The 17306-nt window shown below is 41.3% G+C and overlaps 1 protein-coding gene across 4 annotated transcripts in view; it reads right to left on the minus strand.

Annotated features, from left to right (window-relative positions):
• The window catches only part of tasora (transcription activation suppressor a), a 55942-nt gene that overhangs the window by 29285 nt on the left and 9351 nt on the right, over nt 1–17306 (minus strand). For 3 of the 4 annotated variants that reach the window (XM_048606792.1, XM_048606791.1, XM_048606793.1), the window contains exons 2-7: nt 14388–14536; nt 14211–14303; nt 7255–7327; nt 6997–7088; nt 6430–6564; nt 6164–6288 (exon numbers count right to left, since the gene is read on the minus strand). In XM_048606792.1, coding sequence (XP_048462749.1) covers nt 6164–6288; nt 6430–6564; nt 6997–7088; nt 7255–7327; nt 14211–14303; nt 14388–14536 — 667 coding nt within the window. Of the gene's footprint in view, nt 1–6163; nt 6289–6429; nt 6565–6996; nt 7089–7254; nt 7328–14210; nt 14304–14387; nt 14537–17306 lie in introns of those variants that run through there. The other variant, XM_020536244.2, reaches the window with a different exon arrangement.

Raw genomic sequence — 17306 nt, forward strand, 5'->3', positions numbered from 1 at the left:
TCATCTTCCCATGCAGCAAAAGCTGTAGGATATTAACAGCAATCTGCGAAGGTGATGGATGGTCTACTGATATTATTGGACTGTTAATCCGGAGACCCAGGTTCTGGGGACTGGGGTTCAAATCCCACTCCAGCAGATGGTGGAATTTGAATTCAAACTTAATGTGGAATTAAGAGTTTAATGATAACCATGAATCCATTGCTGATTGGCATCTGGTTCACTAATGTCATTTAGGGAAGGAAACTGACATACCTACCTGGTCTGGCCTTCATGCGACTCTAGACTCTCAGCAATGTGGTTGATTCTTAACAGTCCGCTGGGCAAATTAGGGATGGGCAATAAATGCTGGCCTAGCCAATGATAACCTCATCCTGTGGAGGATTAAATTAAAAGAAATCTCAGGGTTACCCCTCACTGATGCAAAGCTGATGAGGCCAAAAGCAGCACCCTGTTGCTGCCTAGAGGGGACCAAACCTTATAGCACCAAAACTGGATTTTTCAAGCCTATATCACTACTGTGTGGAGAAACCAGGATAGTAAAAATATACGAAAGACAATCATTTCATCAAGAAAAGCCTTCATGAAGCCTGAAAAAATATTAAGTCACATTTCATTAAAGATCATCAATTTTCAAATACAATTGCAGGTCGGCTGAACACTATCTTAATTTGGCACCATAAAAACACAAAGGAAACAAAAGAGAACAATCATTCCTCGAGTTATACTTAATCAAGCTTCTTCTTGGCAAGGAGGCACCTCAGTGGTTCAAAATCAGAAAGGATCAAAAACCAAAGTATGTAAGGGAGGAGTTTACCTCATCATAGCTCTGCTATCTGTCTGTATTCCACCTGCATGAATGCTACAGATTGGTGCTTTTTAAAAACTTGTTCATGGGTTGTGGATGTCACTGGCTAGGCCAGCATTTACTGTCCATTCCTAATTGCCCAGCGAGCAGTTAAGAGTCAACCACATTGCTATGAGTCTGGAATCATGTGTAGGCCCGACTAGATAAAGATGGCAATTTCCTTCCCACAAAGACATTAGTGAACCACATGGGATTTTTCCAGCAATCAACACAAGTTTGTTTTATGGTCATCATTGAACTCTTAAATCCAGACTTTTCAAAAAAAAACTGAATCCAAATTCCACCATCTTCCATGGTAGGATTCGAACCTGGGTCCCCAGAACAACAGATTTGTTAGTATGGCAATAATACCACTTGGCCAACGTCTCCCCATAAATGGAATGGCTGATCTGACTTGAAGAGAAAGCCATGTTCAGAATATTTAGAAAGCCTCAACCTGACTGAGAAAAACACAGGGGAATGTAAGTCTTCATTAGGGAATTATTCCAAGATAGAATCATGGGTTTTGAAAGAAATATTCATTTACCAAAAAAGTTTTATTAGCTGACCTAAAATTATGCATGAAATGAATATTTTCATTTAAATGTCAATTTTCTACTGCAAAACAAATCATTCTTTTCTTTACAAAGTCATTGCTTGTTTCTTAAATATCTTTGAGGAAAAAAAAGTCCAAAAAGTATAAAATTGAACGACATAAATAACAAAGTATCACTATATATTATAAACGATGGACAGAACATTTTGTCTCTGCACCTGCAAAATCATTTAGCAGAAATAACATTACATATTTGCATAAATACTTGGGCAATTTTTACAACTCCATGTTGACAATTATTTTGTTTGGTGTAGTCTATAAAGCAACAACTAGTGGGGAAGAATCAGAGCAATTGATTTGCAAGAAAATTAGAGCAACGCAAGAAATACTGAGCAGTTACAATGGGTAATTTTTATTATCCAAATACAGACTGACATAGCGGTAGTGTGAAGGAGTGTGCTGAGAAAATTTTCTCAGCAATGCGCTTCCGGTCTGCTAAGAAGAGAAACACTGCTGGACCTGGGCAAAGTGACACTATTACATCATAATGTTTAGACTGGATCAGGAAAACGACAAGAGTAATCCACTGGAGGAAAACCAATTTCAATGAATTTGACCCAAATAAACTGGAATCAGACATTTATAGGCAAAAACTGTAACTGAACAAATGGGTTGCCTCAAGAGATAGTTTGGACATTTTCCAAGTGGAAAGGCAAATGGAGGAAATCAAGAGCTCCTCAGTTCACAAAAGATTTAGACATTTATATTTGTTCATAAGAGGTGGGCATCACTGGCTGCTAGCTTTTATTGCCTGTCATTGTTGTAAGTAGATCAACAATGCCGCTAGTCAGCGAGTTTCAGGATTTTGACTCAGTGACACTGAAGGAATGACCATAAATCCAAGTCAGAACGGTGTACAGCTCAGATGGGAAATTAAAGTTGGTGGTGTTCAAAATATCTGCTGACCTTGTCCTTCTAGATGGAAATGGTCCGGAGTTTAGAAGGTGCTGTCTAAGAAGATCTGGTGAATTTCTGCAATGCATCTTGTTCACAGTGCACACTGCTGCTACTGAGGGCTGGTGATGGAGGCTGTGGATATGGTGCAAATCAACTGAGTTGCTTTGTCCTGGATTGTGTCAAGGTTCTTAAGTGGTGTTGGAGTAGCAATCCTCAAGACAAGCAGGGAGTATGCCATCATACTCTTGACTTGTGCCTTGAACTAACTTTGAGGACTCAATCTCTGCAAGGTTCTCAGATTCCAACTTGTCAGTGATGTTCATTACTGTGCACTTATCATCCCATTTGTACTGCTTTAGTACCTGTGGATTCAGGAATGGTGGGTGAACATTGAGCAGCATCTCCACTTCTGACCTCATGATGGAGGAATCATCATTAAAACAGCTGATGATGACCGGAACAAGGACACTACCCTGAGGAACTCCTGCAGACATGTCCTGGAACTGGGCTGACTGACCTCCAATAACCACAACCACCTTCCTTCGTGCTAGGTATGACTCTAGCCAGTAGAGGAGTTCTCCCAAAGATTCCAATTCATTCTAGTTTTGCTAGGACTCTTCTATAGCAGACTCAGCCAAATGCAGCTTTGATGTCATCGCTCACACGTCACCTCTGGTGATCAGCTCTTTGGTCAGTGTTTGTGCAAGGCTGTAACGAGGTCAAGTGCTGAATGGGCTGGTGGAATCCAAACTGAGCATACATGAGCAGGCTATTGCTAAGCATGTACCACTTGACACCATTGTTGATAACACCTTCCATGACTTTACTGATGATCAAGCGTAGACAGATTTGGTGGAAATTGGCTGGGTTGCATCTGTCCTGCTTTTTGTGTACATGACATATTGGTCTGTTTTCCACATTGATGAGCAGCTATATTGTATCAGCACTGTAACAGTATTAGAACAGTTTGAGTAGGGGTGTGGCAAGTTCTGAAGTAAAAGTCTTCAATACTATTGCCAGAATGTTGTCAGGGCCCAGTATCCAAAGTCTTCAACCATTTCTTGTCATTACACCATTTGGATCAAACTGAACTGGCTGAAGACTGACATCTGTGATGTTGAGGAGCTCTGAAGGAAGCAAGATGGATCATCTACTCAGCATTTCTGGTTAAAGCTTTCTGTGAATTTTTTAGCCTCATTTTTGACACTGATGTGCTGGGATCCCCCTTTCTTGAGAATGGGGATATCGTGAAGTCACCTGCTCCAGTGAATTGTTTAAGAACAAAGACAAAGAGAACAAAGAACAAAGGAAATTACAGCACAGGAACAGGCCCTTCGGCCCTCCAAGCCTGCGCCGATCCAGATTCTCTATCTAAACCTGTCGCCTATTTTACAAGGATCTGTATCCCTCTGCTCCCTGCCCATTCATGTATCTGTCTAGATACATCTTAAATGACGCTATCGTACCTGCCTCTACCACCTCCGCTGGCAACGCGTTCCAGGCACCCACCACCCTCTGCCTAAAGAACTTTCCATGCATATCTCCCTTAAACTTTTCCCCTCTCACCTTGAAATCGTGACCCCTAGTAATTGAGACCCCACTCTGGGGAAAAAGCTTCTTGCTATCCACCCTGTCTATACCTCTCATGATTTTGTAGACCGCAATCAGGTCCCCCCCTCAACCTCCGTCTTTCTAATGTAAATAATCCTAATCTACTCAACCTCTCTTCACAGCTAGCGCCCTCCATACCAGGCAACATCCTGGTGAACCTCTTCTGCACCCTCTCCAAAGCATCCACATCCTTTTGGTAATGTGGCGACCAGAACTGTACGCAGTATTCCAAATGTGGTCGAACAAAAGTCCTATACAATTTACTCGTTTAATTGTTCACCACCACTCATGACTAGACGTGACAGGACTGCTGAGCTTGGCTCTTTTTTGTCACTTGCTGCTTAAAATGCAAGTCTTCCTTTTTTTTTGAGGCTTCACCAGGTTGATGCCTCATTTTTACACGTGTTTTGCTGCACATGAACCCACATGTCCACCTGCACTGTTAATTGATCTACTAGCTTGATGGCAATTGTAGAGTAGTGGATATGCTGTGCCATGAGGTTGCAAATTGTGTTGGAGTAACAATTCAGCCATGCTGATGGCCACAGTGCCTCATGGAAATCCAGTTTGGAGCTGAAATGCTGTTCATAGTCTACCCATTTAGCACACCGACAGTGCCACACAACACACCGAAGAGCATTCTTAGATTGAAATGTGACTTAATCTCCACAAGGACTGTGCAGCAGTCACTCTTACCAATACTATCATGGACAGCTGCAGCAGCAAACTGGATGAGAATTAAATAGAGCACGCTTTTCCTTCTTGTTCGTTCTCTCGCCACCTGCTGCCTACCTAGTCTAGCAGCTACATCCTTTAGGACTCATCCAGCTCAGTTAGCATTGAAGTTTCCAAGCCACAATTGGTGATGGATATTTAAGACTCCCACCACAGTACAATCACCATTACAACCCTCAGCACTTCCTCCAAGTGCTGTTCAAGATGCATAATTACCAACCCGTGTTTTGGGGCATCAGCTATTAAGCAGCAGGAAATTTTGTAGGTTTCCCTTTTCACGTTTCACTTTATGCATAATGTTAAAGACTCTTAATGCAAGTCACCCTGATCTTATACCACTGTGCTGCTACCTCTGCTGGGCCTGTCCTGCCAGTGGGACAGGACACACGCAGGGATTATAATGCTTTTGTCGGAGACATTGTGTATAATATGATTCTGATATTATAACTATGCCAGACTGTTTGACTAGTCTGAAAGGCAGCTCTCCCAATTTTGGCACTAATCCTCACATGTCAATAAGAAGGACTTTGCAGGTCAACAGGCCTATGTATGTCTTTATAGTTTCCAGTGCTTTAGTCAATGCCAGGCAATCTGTCCGGTTTCATTCCTTTCTAGTGGTTGACTCAACTGATGACTTGCTCGGCCATTTCAGAGTACACTCAAGAGTCAACCACCTTGATAAGAATCTGCAGTCACATGTAATCATATTGGGTAAGGACAACAGTTTCCTTCCCTGAAGAAGTCTAAAAATACCATAGTTCTGAAGATAATTGACGTTGGTCACCATTAGGCCTTTAATTCCAGATTTCTATTCAATTTAAATTACACCATGGCGTAGCTTTAGGGAAAGGAGGTGAACTGGCAAGTTAATTAGAAGCAACACAACAAGAGAGAGTCATGGTATAATTTGCAAATTCATAGATCAATTTCTAGGTGTTAAATTATTAGGCAACAACATAATGAATCACAGGGAAATCCAAAATTCAGGCCCACATCTGTACTCATCTAAGGCAATATTCTTCCTTACAGATAAAACCAAAACACATGGCTTGCAAAGAAGATTACAAAGTTCCAATTAAGAGCTGATACTGTGCATTTCTCTAGTTCAATGCTTCCCAAACCTTTCCCCTCTGTGACCCCATTTTGAGGCTTGAAAATTGCAATGACTGCACACAATGAAAACAGTGGGATATGAGAAAAGCTATGGCGGTATTTTCAAAACTTGCCTTTTCACTGTATTTCTGGAGCAGGAATCAGGCCTCAAACGTCATTTATTTAGACTGTGCCCATCATTAAAAAAAACATTTTAAAAGGGCCTCAAAGCTGTTAAAGGTTCAAGTTCCACAGTAGTCATTGTTGGCTGAGAGCTCATGACCAATATATCCTCCAACAGTTTGTTCTGCCTGCTCCAGACAATCTCTTTATTCACAGAATGTAAATTCCACACATGCTTTTCTTACCTGAGCACAACTGGCTTTGGTATTTTGGGAATTTTTTCCTTGTAAACAAAGGATACCACAGCATATGGGCAAACATGTCTTGGATACTGTCGTATGCCTTCATTTCCAAATTCATAAAGATAAAACTGAAAAATTAAAGTACAATGTTAATAACCCAATGAAGCAAATAGTTAATTTATGTATTGATTTCTATAATAACTTTTGAAAATTACAAACAAATTAAGTCAAATGTCAAATTTCAGATGCATGAAATTTTGAAAAGGTACCTGTGTAAGATCAAATGCTCTGTAAGTGAACAGTGAAGTGACCCGGTTAAGGTTTCTAAACACATGGCAATCATGTTTTGGAGTCGGAGGTGTAAAATTCTTGGTGGTGTTATCGAAAACAGCCTTTACTCTTCCCTGAAGAATTAAAATTAAACAAATAAAAATTAGACGTGTTAAGATATCATGAAACGGTTCACCATTTTCAAATGAACAATTTGACAGGGACTACTTCTCTCAGCCCTCTCGCAATACTGCTCCAAACAGATCAGAGGGACAATCAGTCCTTTTCACACCAAAAATAACCTGCAATTAGCATCTATTCAATGCGTTCCCTCATAACTGGTGAAGACTCATCAGCCACCATATTAGAAATTATAACAAACATAATTCCAAGACAAAAAAAACTGTTTTAACACTGGGGTGTTTTTTCCTTGTTCTGCACACAAAATTAAAACAAACACAATAAGTACATTTCATCGCAAAGGAGATATAATGAAGTTGGAGACAAGGCAGAAGAATGAAAACAAGAGACACAGCTGGCTCAAAAGACATGAAGTCAGACATTACCTTTATGATTTTGAAAATCATCATCTCAGCCTTCCTTCCACTATCCAAAGGATTGGGCTGAAGTATGTCACAATATTTTGAAAGATAAACACCTGTGATTTGGAGGGGGTGGGTGCAAACATTACATTCTCAGTCATTGTTTTTTAAAGGTTTTCATTAGGTTAATGAGAAAAATTAAATGTTCATAAATTTCAGCAAGAACTCAAAACACAATACATCCTTTAAAATACAAAATTACTGCTTCAGAATTTTTTTTACCCATTGTTGGATTTCCAAGAATTGTTACTTTTGAGTGCCCCACTGGCAATCCTCTCTCACAAATAATGGGAATCTAGTGGGGAAAAAATATAGTTATCATGAAGCCATCAATTCATTTATAAATATACAGATAAAATTTAAAAAAGATGGAATATATACTTTGTAGTGTTTTCGTTATGTGCATTCTCTACATAATGTTGATATTAATCTTCCCGACCTGAAACACTAAAATGTTATGGTTGTACATACAATTGCCGCCATCACATTGTTAAGTAGACATGGCTGCATGTGATCTCCTACAGCAAACAAGCTCCAGGGCTTCCAATATATTGAGCGGAGGTGACACCGAAAGGAAATTACTATTTGCACTACAGGAACGAAGGAACAGAACCAAAATTACACCAGTGTGAATATTTTGTGTGACTATCAGTTAAAAGAGAAAATGTCTACAGAAATGTGTTCTGAAAAAGCCTTCATTTTTCAAGTAGAAATTATATCTACAAGCCAAGCAGATCAATGTTGGGGCAATCATAAACCTTGAAAGAATACTTGAATCACCTAAGGGCATGACACATCGCCTCAAAAGGGCTGGACCTGATGTCGTGAAGTACTTTGGTGTTGTCCAGTCAAACATGATCATTTTGCTCTTCATTAGTCTGAAATAAACTAGACCTAATTTTGGCTTGCTAAAATTACTGACAATCACTATGTTTGCTACTGTCTTTTATCCCATGTTTTTGAAACTGGAGTCTGACACTAGTGTTCTGGAATTAAACAAAGGTAATTACATAGGCTGTGTAGGAAGACTAAAAGGTAGGACAGTTAATAAGCAGCGGCAGTTGTTTAAGGAGATACTCACTTGCTCCCAATTAAAATATGTTCCGAAAAAGAAGAAAAAGTAGTAAGGGTGGGGGGGGAAATAATCATCACATAAGGGGGAAGAATGGCGACTTATTATCTAAATGAGCAAACTAGTGGGATTGAAGAAAGAAGTCCCCATGGCTTGACGGCCTACATCCTAGGGTCTGAAAGAAAGTGGGAGCACAGACAATGGACCCATTGTATATAATATTCCAAAATTCCCTGAATGCAGGAAAAGGTTCCAATGGATTGGAAAAATGTTAATATAATGCCCTTATTCAAAAAGGGATGAAGGCAGAGAGTGGGAAACTATAGACCAGTTAATTTCACAGGTGTAATTGTGAACTTGTTAGAATCCATTATTAAAGAAATAATAACACAGCATTTGAAAAGTCAAAACACAATCTAATGGAATCAGCATGGTTTTATGAAGGGTAAATCATGTTTGACTAATTTGCTGGAGTTCTTCGAACATGTAACAACCAAGGTGGATAATGGGGATCCTCTAGATACAGTATCTGGAATTCCAGAAAGCATTTGATAAGGTGCTGCACAAAATGTTAATAACAAGGGAAGGTCATATCGATTGGGGTAATTTATCAGCTTGGCTAGAGGATCGGCTAACCAACAGAAAGCTGAGATTAGTGAGTCTTTCTCTGGTTGGCAAGATGTATCTAGTGGAGTGCCACAGGATTCTGTCCTCAGACACAAACTATTGACAATCTATAATAATAATTTGGACACAGGAATAGAAAGTACTAAAGCCAAAATTTCAGGCAACACTAAAATAGATGGGAAATAAAGTTGCAATGGAGAAATAAGAAATTTACAAATGGATATGGATTGGTGAGGCAAACAGTCCAAAATCTGGCGATGAAGTTTAACGTGGATTTTAAGTGTGAGGTTATCAATTTTGTTCAGAGGAATAGAAAAGGCAAGTTATCTAAATGGAGGTAAACTTCAGACCGCTCCAGTACAGAGGAATCGGTGTCCTTGTGCATGAATTACAGAAAACTAACATGTAGGTAACAGCAGGTAATAAAGAAGCCAAATGGAATTTTGGCATTTACTGATGAAGGAATACAGTATAAAGGTAAGCAAGTACTACACAACTTTGCGAGGCATTAGGGAGATCGCACCTGCAGTGTTTTGTATAAATTTGGTCTCCTTACTTTTGGAGGGACATAGCTGCTTTCGAGTTAGTAGAGAGGAAGTTCACTAGATTGATTCTAGAGATAAAGAGAGTATCTTATGAAGACAGATTCAGCAGTATAAACCTATACTCTCTGGAGTTACAGTCATGCAGCAAAGTAATAGACCCTTTGATCCAAACCATCCATGCCAACCAAGTTTCTCAAACTAAACAAGTCCTATTTTCCTGTGTTTGGCCCATATCTCTCGAACAATTTCTTATTTACGTACCTGAAACAAAAACAGAAGTTGCTGGAAAAGCTCAGCAGGTGTGGCAGCATCTGTGAAGAGAAATCAGAGTAAATGTTTCAGGACCCAAAATGTTAACTCTGGTTTCTCTTCACAGATGCGGCCAGACCTGCAGAGCTTTTCTAGCAACTTCTTTTTTTGTTTCTGGTTCACAGCATTCACAGTTCTTTTGGCTCTTATTTATGTACCCGACCAAATGTATTTTTGATGTTGTAACTGTACCTGCATCTACCACTTCCTCTAACAGTTCATTCCATATACAAACCACATGGTGCGAAAAAGATGCCCCTCAGGTACCTTTTAAATCTTCCTCCTCTCACTTTCAAGTTATGTCTTCTAGTTTTGAATGACCTTCGATATTCACTTATCTATTCCACTCATGATTTTATAAACCTTTACAAAGGTAACCCCTCAACATCCTATGCTCCAGGGTAAAAAGTCCCAGCCTATCCAGTATCTCCTTATAACTCTAACTCTCCAGTCCCAATAACATCCTTGCAAATCTTTTCTGCACAATCTCCATTTTAATAATATCCTTTGTATAGCAAGGCCACCAGAACTGTACATGGTATTCCAAATGTGGCCTCACCAACGTCCTGTACAATTGCAACATGACATCCTAACTCCTATACTCAATGGTTTCAGCAATGAAGGCAAGCATGCCAAACGCCTTCTTGACCACATTGCCTACCTGTGACACAACTTTCAACAGACTAGGTACCTGAACACTCAGGTCTCTTTTGTTTGACAACGCTCCCCAGGGCCCTAGCATTAACTGTGCAAGTCCTGCCATGGTTTGTCTTACCAAAATGCAACACTTTACATTTATCCAAATTAAACTCCATTTGCCACTCCTCGGCCCATTGGCCCAATTGATCAAGATCCCTTTGTAATTTCATTGTCCACTATACCATCAATTTTGCTGTTATCCACAAACTTACGAAATATGCATTCGAAATTGTTATCTAAATCATTTGTACAATAACAAACAACAGTGGACTAGTACTGATCCCTGCAGAACACCGTTGGTCACAGGCCTCCAGTCCAAAAAAACCGTCCACCACCACCCGCCATGTCCTACCATCAAGTCAATGTTGTAGTTTAGAAGAATAAGATTTAATTGAGGCATACAAGATGCTAAAGGGGATTAAAAGGGAGAACTGTTTTATACATCCAACTTCAGCAAGGACTTCTGCAAACCAAAAGCCTTTCACCTGATGAGCGTTTTTCCTAAGTAAACCAATTCCTGGCCTTTCTAAATTAAAGCAGGCAAATGCTCTCCAATGTTTACTCTGTCTACTCACAAAACAAGTTACCATTAAGACTCTGAAAAGTTAGCATCTCATAATGGTTTCAAAAACATCATGGTTCCTGAAATACTGACTAGTTAATCACTAAGCCACCTCCAGATCAAAACTCATTCAATCTAATACTCAGTGCCCCTACCAATGAAGGCAAGCATGCCATACGCCTTCTTTACCATCTTATCTACTTATGTTGTCACTATTAGGGAGCATCTCAAGATCCCTCTGTATATCAATGCTCCTAAGGGTCCTGCTATTTATTGTACCCTTTCCTCTTGCATTTGACCTCCCAAAATGCATCATCTCAAACTTGTATAGATCAAACTCCATCTATCATTTCTCCACCCAATTTTACTTTTGATCTCTAGCTTCCTGCATCCTCCGACAAATTCCTCACTATCAGTAACTTCACCAATTTAGTGTTGTCTGCAAACTTATGAATCAGACTTAGATCATCATCCAAATCATTTATATCACAAACAACAGAGGTCCAAGCACTAATCCTTGCAGAACATCACTGGTCATAGACCTCCAATCAGAAGAACATCCCTCCACAACTACTCTCAGTCTTCTATGACCCACCCAATTTTGTATCCAACTTAGCAAGTCACTGCAGATCCCATGTGAGTTAACTTTTTGAACCAGCATGTGAGTGGACTTTATAAAGCACTTGACAAGGTCCCTCATGGTTTGGAAAAATGGCTGTTTTCCTTGGAGCAAAACAGGTCAATAGGAGATCTGATAGTGTTGTGAGTCACAGTGTGGTCAATGGAGGTCCTAAAGTCATTCCAGAGATTTGTTCAAAGCTGAAGTATTCAGCATGAATGGAGTGATCAACCTTCGTTTTTATTCACAATTCAAGTATCCGAGACTCAATGGACACCTCCACAGTACTTTATTCTTTATTTTCATGTGATGTTGGTGTCACTGTCAAGGATTGATCCCTACCAACAATCAATTATCCTGACACAACTGGTCATGGCAGGACTGTAGAGCATGGGTAAATCAGAAGGTTGAGGGTTTGCTTAGTCCTGTCTATCATTCACATGCTGCTCCGACTATTTGACATGCAAGTAGTCCTGTGTCGTAACTTCATCAAACTGATATCCCATTTTTAGGTAACACTGATGCTTCTTCTGGAATGCACTCAGTACTCTCAATTGAACCAATGTTCGTCCCAGCTTCATTGGAGTGGCAGACTGGGGAATATGCCAGGCCATGATTGTGATTGAAGTTTGTGCCACACAACATCATACAGGATATCTTCCACATGAAGACAGTACTTCGTCTCCACGAGGATTAATGCTGACATAGATGCATATGGGACAGATAGATTGGTGAGGATGAGGATGAGGATATGTAGGTGTTTGCCCCTTGTTGGCTGCCTCATCACCTGTCACAGAACTAGTCTAGCACCTACGTTCTTTAGGAATTGGCCAGCCTGCTCAGTAGTGGTGCTACTGCACCGCTCTTGGTGACAGACATGAAAGTACCCCTACCAGAGTATATTCTGTGTCCTTGCCCACCTGTGTTCCTTTTCCAATGAGTGTTCAGCACAGAGGAGGAATGTTTCCAGTTCCAAATATTGCTGCTGCATGTGGACTTGAGGGCTGCGCAGCCGGGAAGAAAATTAGAGGGAAACCTGGTCGTGGTGGTGTCTGGGACATTGTCCCATAATGTTTTATATTTGAAAACGCAGTAAATCCCAATTTAAACACAAAAACAGAAATTACTGTAAGGTACGATTCCATTCATAGGATTAGTAGGGTTGGGTTACAAGACATTTCTTTGGGACATCGCTCCTAACTTCAGCCCAAGCTTGATTCACTAAGTACTGCTAGATCAGCAGGCAGGACTGGATTTGCCATCATTGATTCCAGTGGTCTGTCCTGTTTTGTAGCAATTTCAAAGGCTCACTGCTAGATCCATTGCTATGGGTCTTGAGGTCAGACCAAACAAGAATGGCAGACTTTTCTTTCCATAAAAAGGGCATTAGTAAACCAGATGGCTTTTATGACAAATAACATGGTTGCCGTAAGTCTAGCTTTTAATTCCAGATTTATTCATGGATTTCAAATTTCACTTCCTGCTTGTTGAGATTGAAATCTATGCCCCTAGCGCATTGGCTTGGGTCAGTGGACTACTCATCCAGTCACATTACAGGTAGTTCTGTAATAATGCATTTGATGAATAGTGGTCGCTGTTGGATAATGAAAACTTTCTGCCATACAGGTATAGCGATTTTCTATAGCACGGGGTCACACAAGAATGCAACTATCACGTTATAGGAGAACTACTTGTATCACACCGACATTACCTCGCCGGTAACCTATAACGGCAATAACAGTGAAGCTATAAGACAACAGCACCATGGTTGTGAAGGGAGATCAGGGGATGGAGTACCTGAATGAAGTGAAGTCAAAGACGAAGAGGAGGGATGCAAATCACAATTGTAGTCACGTTGGATATTAATACATTGAGATCTGCAAGGTCTCAGCATTGTGAGTGGGGAAGAAAGTTGATTTGGGAACATTCAAAACAAGAATTAAATAGTGATATTCAAGCAAATTAAAATTTTCTAGGACATCAAAAGAAAGGAAGATAACATCAGCTTTTAGGAGGACAAATTTATACTTTCTAATGGCCTAGTGGCAGATTAACGTCATCAAGCATCGGGGAGTTTGGACACTTTAGGGGGATTACTGAATATAAACATTTGCTAGGAGAACAAACTGGCACCATATCACTGACCTGGAGTTCATACAAAACACGAGTAAACCTCTTGCCTGCAATGTTGTTACATTTTTATATGCTTAGTATTTAATTTGTTCACAGCCAATCAAGTTAGGCTTCACCCCTACCAAGTGTGAAAGATGCTTAAATGCATAGTAATTGATATAGAACATAGAATATAGAACAGTACAGCAGAGTACAGGCCCTTCGGCCCACGCAGTTCAAAATTTTCAATTTGGTAAATATAATGCTGCAGTTAGTTATTGGTATGTGTAGACTTGCACTCAGTTTTGTCAAGCTGCTTGAAAAATATGAAAACAACAGTCTTTACAAATTGATTTGGCATGAATGCTGAAATTAATATAAAGAAACATTTTCAAATTTTAAGTTAAAGCTACCCTTAGCATTCAAACAGCAATGCTCAGAGTGCAAATTTGAGTTAGAGATATTTAGATTTGACGTGACTCATGAACATATTGGGAGGTAAACACAGACAGATGTGTCTGCCGCACAAAATTTAAGCTGTTGATAAGTGGTTAAATGACAATTTGAACATAAAAGCAGCACACAAGGCTAGTTTTAAAAAAATGTCACCCAAAATAAAGTTGTAATATATACCTGGGAAGTGTCAAGAAGCAAGAATGCATATGATTCTGTCAACTCCTTTTCAGTTCGACCCTCATTTCTCAGCTCCTTCCTTTTTTCCATGTACTGGAATTTAAAAATAAAATTAACCACGTGGATACAATTTAGAGAAAAAACATAAGTTCAGTCAAAACGATCAAATATTCTAACCTCTTTTTCTAATCGTTCATTGTGAACCATACTAGCTTTCACGTAAGTGAAGTTAGCACTGGATGAGGTATCCAAGCAAGATGAATTGAGAATTTTCAAAATGTCTTGTTTAAATTCTCTGGAGTCCACTGGTACTAGCTGACAAAGCTCTGAAAAGAAAAATATCATTAATATAAAAGCAGCACAGTTACTTTATGTTTCCCCTAATTTGCAACTTTTTTGTTACTGCAGACTGCAATATATCGATAAGCATGTGCTTTTCTAAAAGGCAATGCATAAATTATTGCATTATTAGAAGTTCACTTGAATGATGCAAAATGTGCTAATGCATCAGAATGTGATTTACATCCAAAGCTCGCCAGAAACCAAATTCCCGAACTCAACCATACCATCCAAAAGATGCACACTGCCACAAGAAAAAAAAATCCACACATTTTTGCACACAAAAGATCTACTGCGCTTTTAAAACCAAAGTCAGGGAAACAAAAATCTCAGAGAAAATATTTTCTAAACATAAACTTTCAACTTCTGAAAAACAAAGGCATAACAAATAAAAAATAACTGCCACAAAGAAAAATACACCCTAACAACAGTAACAGGAGCAGGACATTCAGTCCTACTCTTAAGGACTTAAAGCCACTCTTAAGCTCATGGCCAACCAGTCCCAGGCTTCAACTGCTATTTCGTGTCAGCTCCTACTAGATTTTTAAAATACCGGGGAGTTGAGAGCTATCTACCTTCACTTTATACACTTTCAGTTATCAAGCCTCCTCAACTCTCTCTGAGGTAGAGAATTCCAAACATTCACTACCCTCTGAAAAGGAATTCCTTCCCATTTCAGTTTTAAATGGATGCTCCCTTATTTTGTAACTATGCCCTCTAGTTTGAGATTTCCTCAAGTGAAAACATCTCGAAATTTAGCCTGAGATAACAAGGTGGAGAGCTGGATGGACACAGCAGGTCAAGCAGCATCACAGGAGCAGGAAAGCTGACATTTTGGGTTGAGATCGAATCAGAGATAGTAGGAACTGCAGATGCTGGAGAATCCGAGACAACAAGGTGCAGGGCTGGATGAACACAGCAGGCCAAGCAGCATCATAGGAGCAGAGAGGCTGACGTTTCGGGCCTAGACCCTTCATCAGAAAAGGGGGAGGGGAAGGGGATTCTGAAATAAATAGGGAGAGAGGGGGAGGCGGATGGAAGATGGATAAGGGAGAAGATAGGTGGAGAGGAGACAGACAGGTCAAAGAGGCGGGGTTGGAGCCAGTAAAGGTGAATGTAGGTGGGGAGTTAGGGAGGGGATAGGTTGGTCCAGGGAGGACGGACAGGTCAAGGAGGCGGGATGAGGTTAGTGGGTAGGAGATGGGGGTGGGGCTTGAGGTGGGAGGAATGGTTAGGGAGGCGGGGGCGAGCTGAGCTGGTTTTGGGATGCAGTCGGGGGAGGGGAGATTTTGAAGCTTGTGAAGTCCACATTGATACCCTTGGGCTGCAGGGTTCCCAAGTGAAATATGAGATGCTGTTCATGCAGCTTTCGGGTGGCATCATTGTGGCAATGCAGGAGGCCCAGGATGGACATGTCATCCAAGGAGTGGGAGGGCGAGATGAAATGGTTTGCGACTGGGAGGTGTAGTTGTTTGTTGCGAACCGAGCGTAGGTGTTCCACAAAGTGGTCCCCAAGCCTCCGCTTGGTTTCCCCGATGTAGAGGAAGCCACAACGGGAACAGTGGATACAGTGTACCACATTAGCAGATGTGCAGGTGAACATCTGTTTGATGTGGAAGGTCTTCTTATGGCCTGGGATGGGGGTGGGGGGTGTGCAGGAGGGGAGGTGTAGGGGCAGGTGTAGCACTTCCTGCAGTTGCTGGGAAAAGTGCCGGGGGTGGTGGGGCTGGAGGGGAGTGTGCAGCAGACAAGGGAATCATGGAGAGAGTGGTCCCTCCGGAAAGCAGATAAGGGTGGGGAGGGAAAAATGTCTTTGGTAGTGGGGTCAGATTGCAGTTGGCGGAAGTGTCGGAGGATGATGCGTTGGGTTCAGAGGTTGGTGGGGTGGTACGTGAGGACGAGGAGGATTCTGTTTTGGTTGTTATTGTGGGTAGCGGGTGCGAGGGATGAGTTGCGGGAAATGCAAGAGACACGGTCGAGGGCATTTTCGACCACTGTGGAGGGAAGTTGTGGTCCTTGAAAAACGAGGACATCTGGGATGTCCAGGAGTGGAATGCCTCATCTCGGCAGATGCGGTGGAAGTGAAGGAATTGGGAATAGGGGATGGCCATTTTGCAGGAAGGTGGGTGAGAGGAAGTGTATTCTAGGTAGCTGTGGTTATCGCAGATGGAAGTGTCGGAGTTATTGCAGATGGAAGTGTCGGAGTTATTGCAGATGGTGGGGAAAAAAAACACTTTCCAGAGGGACCACTCTCTCCGTGACTCCCTTGTCCGCTCCACACTCCCCTCCAGCCCCACCACCCCCGGCACTTTTCCCTGCAACTGGAGCAAGTGCTACACCTGCCCCTACACCGCCCCCTTCACCCCCATCCCAGGCCATAAGAAGACCTTCCACATCAAACAGATGTTCACCTGCACATCTGCTAATGTGGTATACTGTATCCACTGTTCCCGTTGTGGCCTCCTCTACATCAGGGAAACCAAGTGGAGGCTTGGGGACTGCTTTGCGGAACACCTACGCTCGGTTTGCAACAAACAACTACACCTCCCAGTCGCGAACCATTTCAACTCCCCCTCCCACTCCCACTCCTTGGATGACATGTCCATCCTGGGCCTCCTGCATTGCCACAATGATGCCACCCGAAAGCTGCAGGAACAGCATCTCATATTTCGCTTGGTAACCCTGCAGCCCAAGGGCATCAATGTGGACTTCACAAGCTTCAAAATCTCCCCTCCCCCGACCGCATCCCAAAACCAG

This window comes from Rhincodon typus, chromosome 16 (assembly GCF_021869965.1).
Source record: "Rhincodon typus isolate 14 chromosome 16, sRhiTyp1.1, whole genome shotgun sequence".
Classification (NCBI taxonomy): domain Eukaryota; kingdom Metazoa; phylum Chordata; class Chondrichthyes; order Orectolobiformes; family Rhincodontidae; genus Rhincodon; species Rhincodon typus.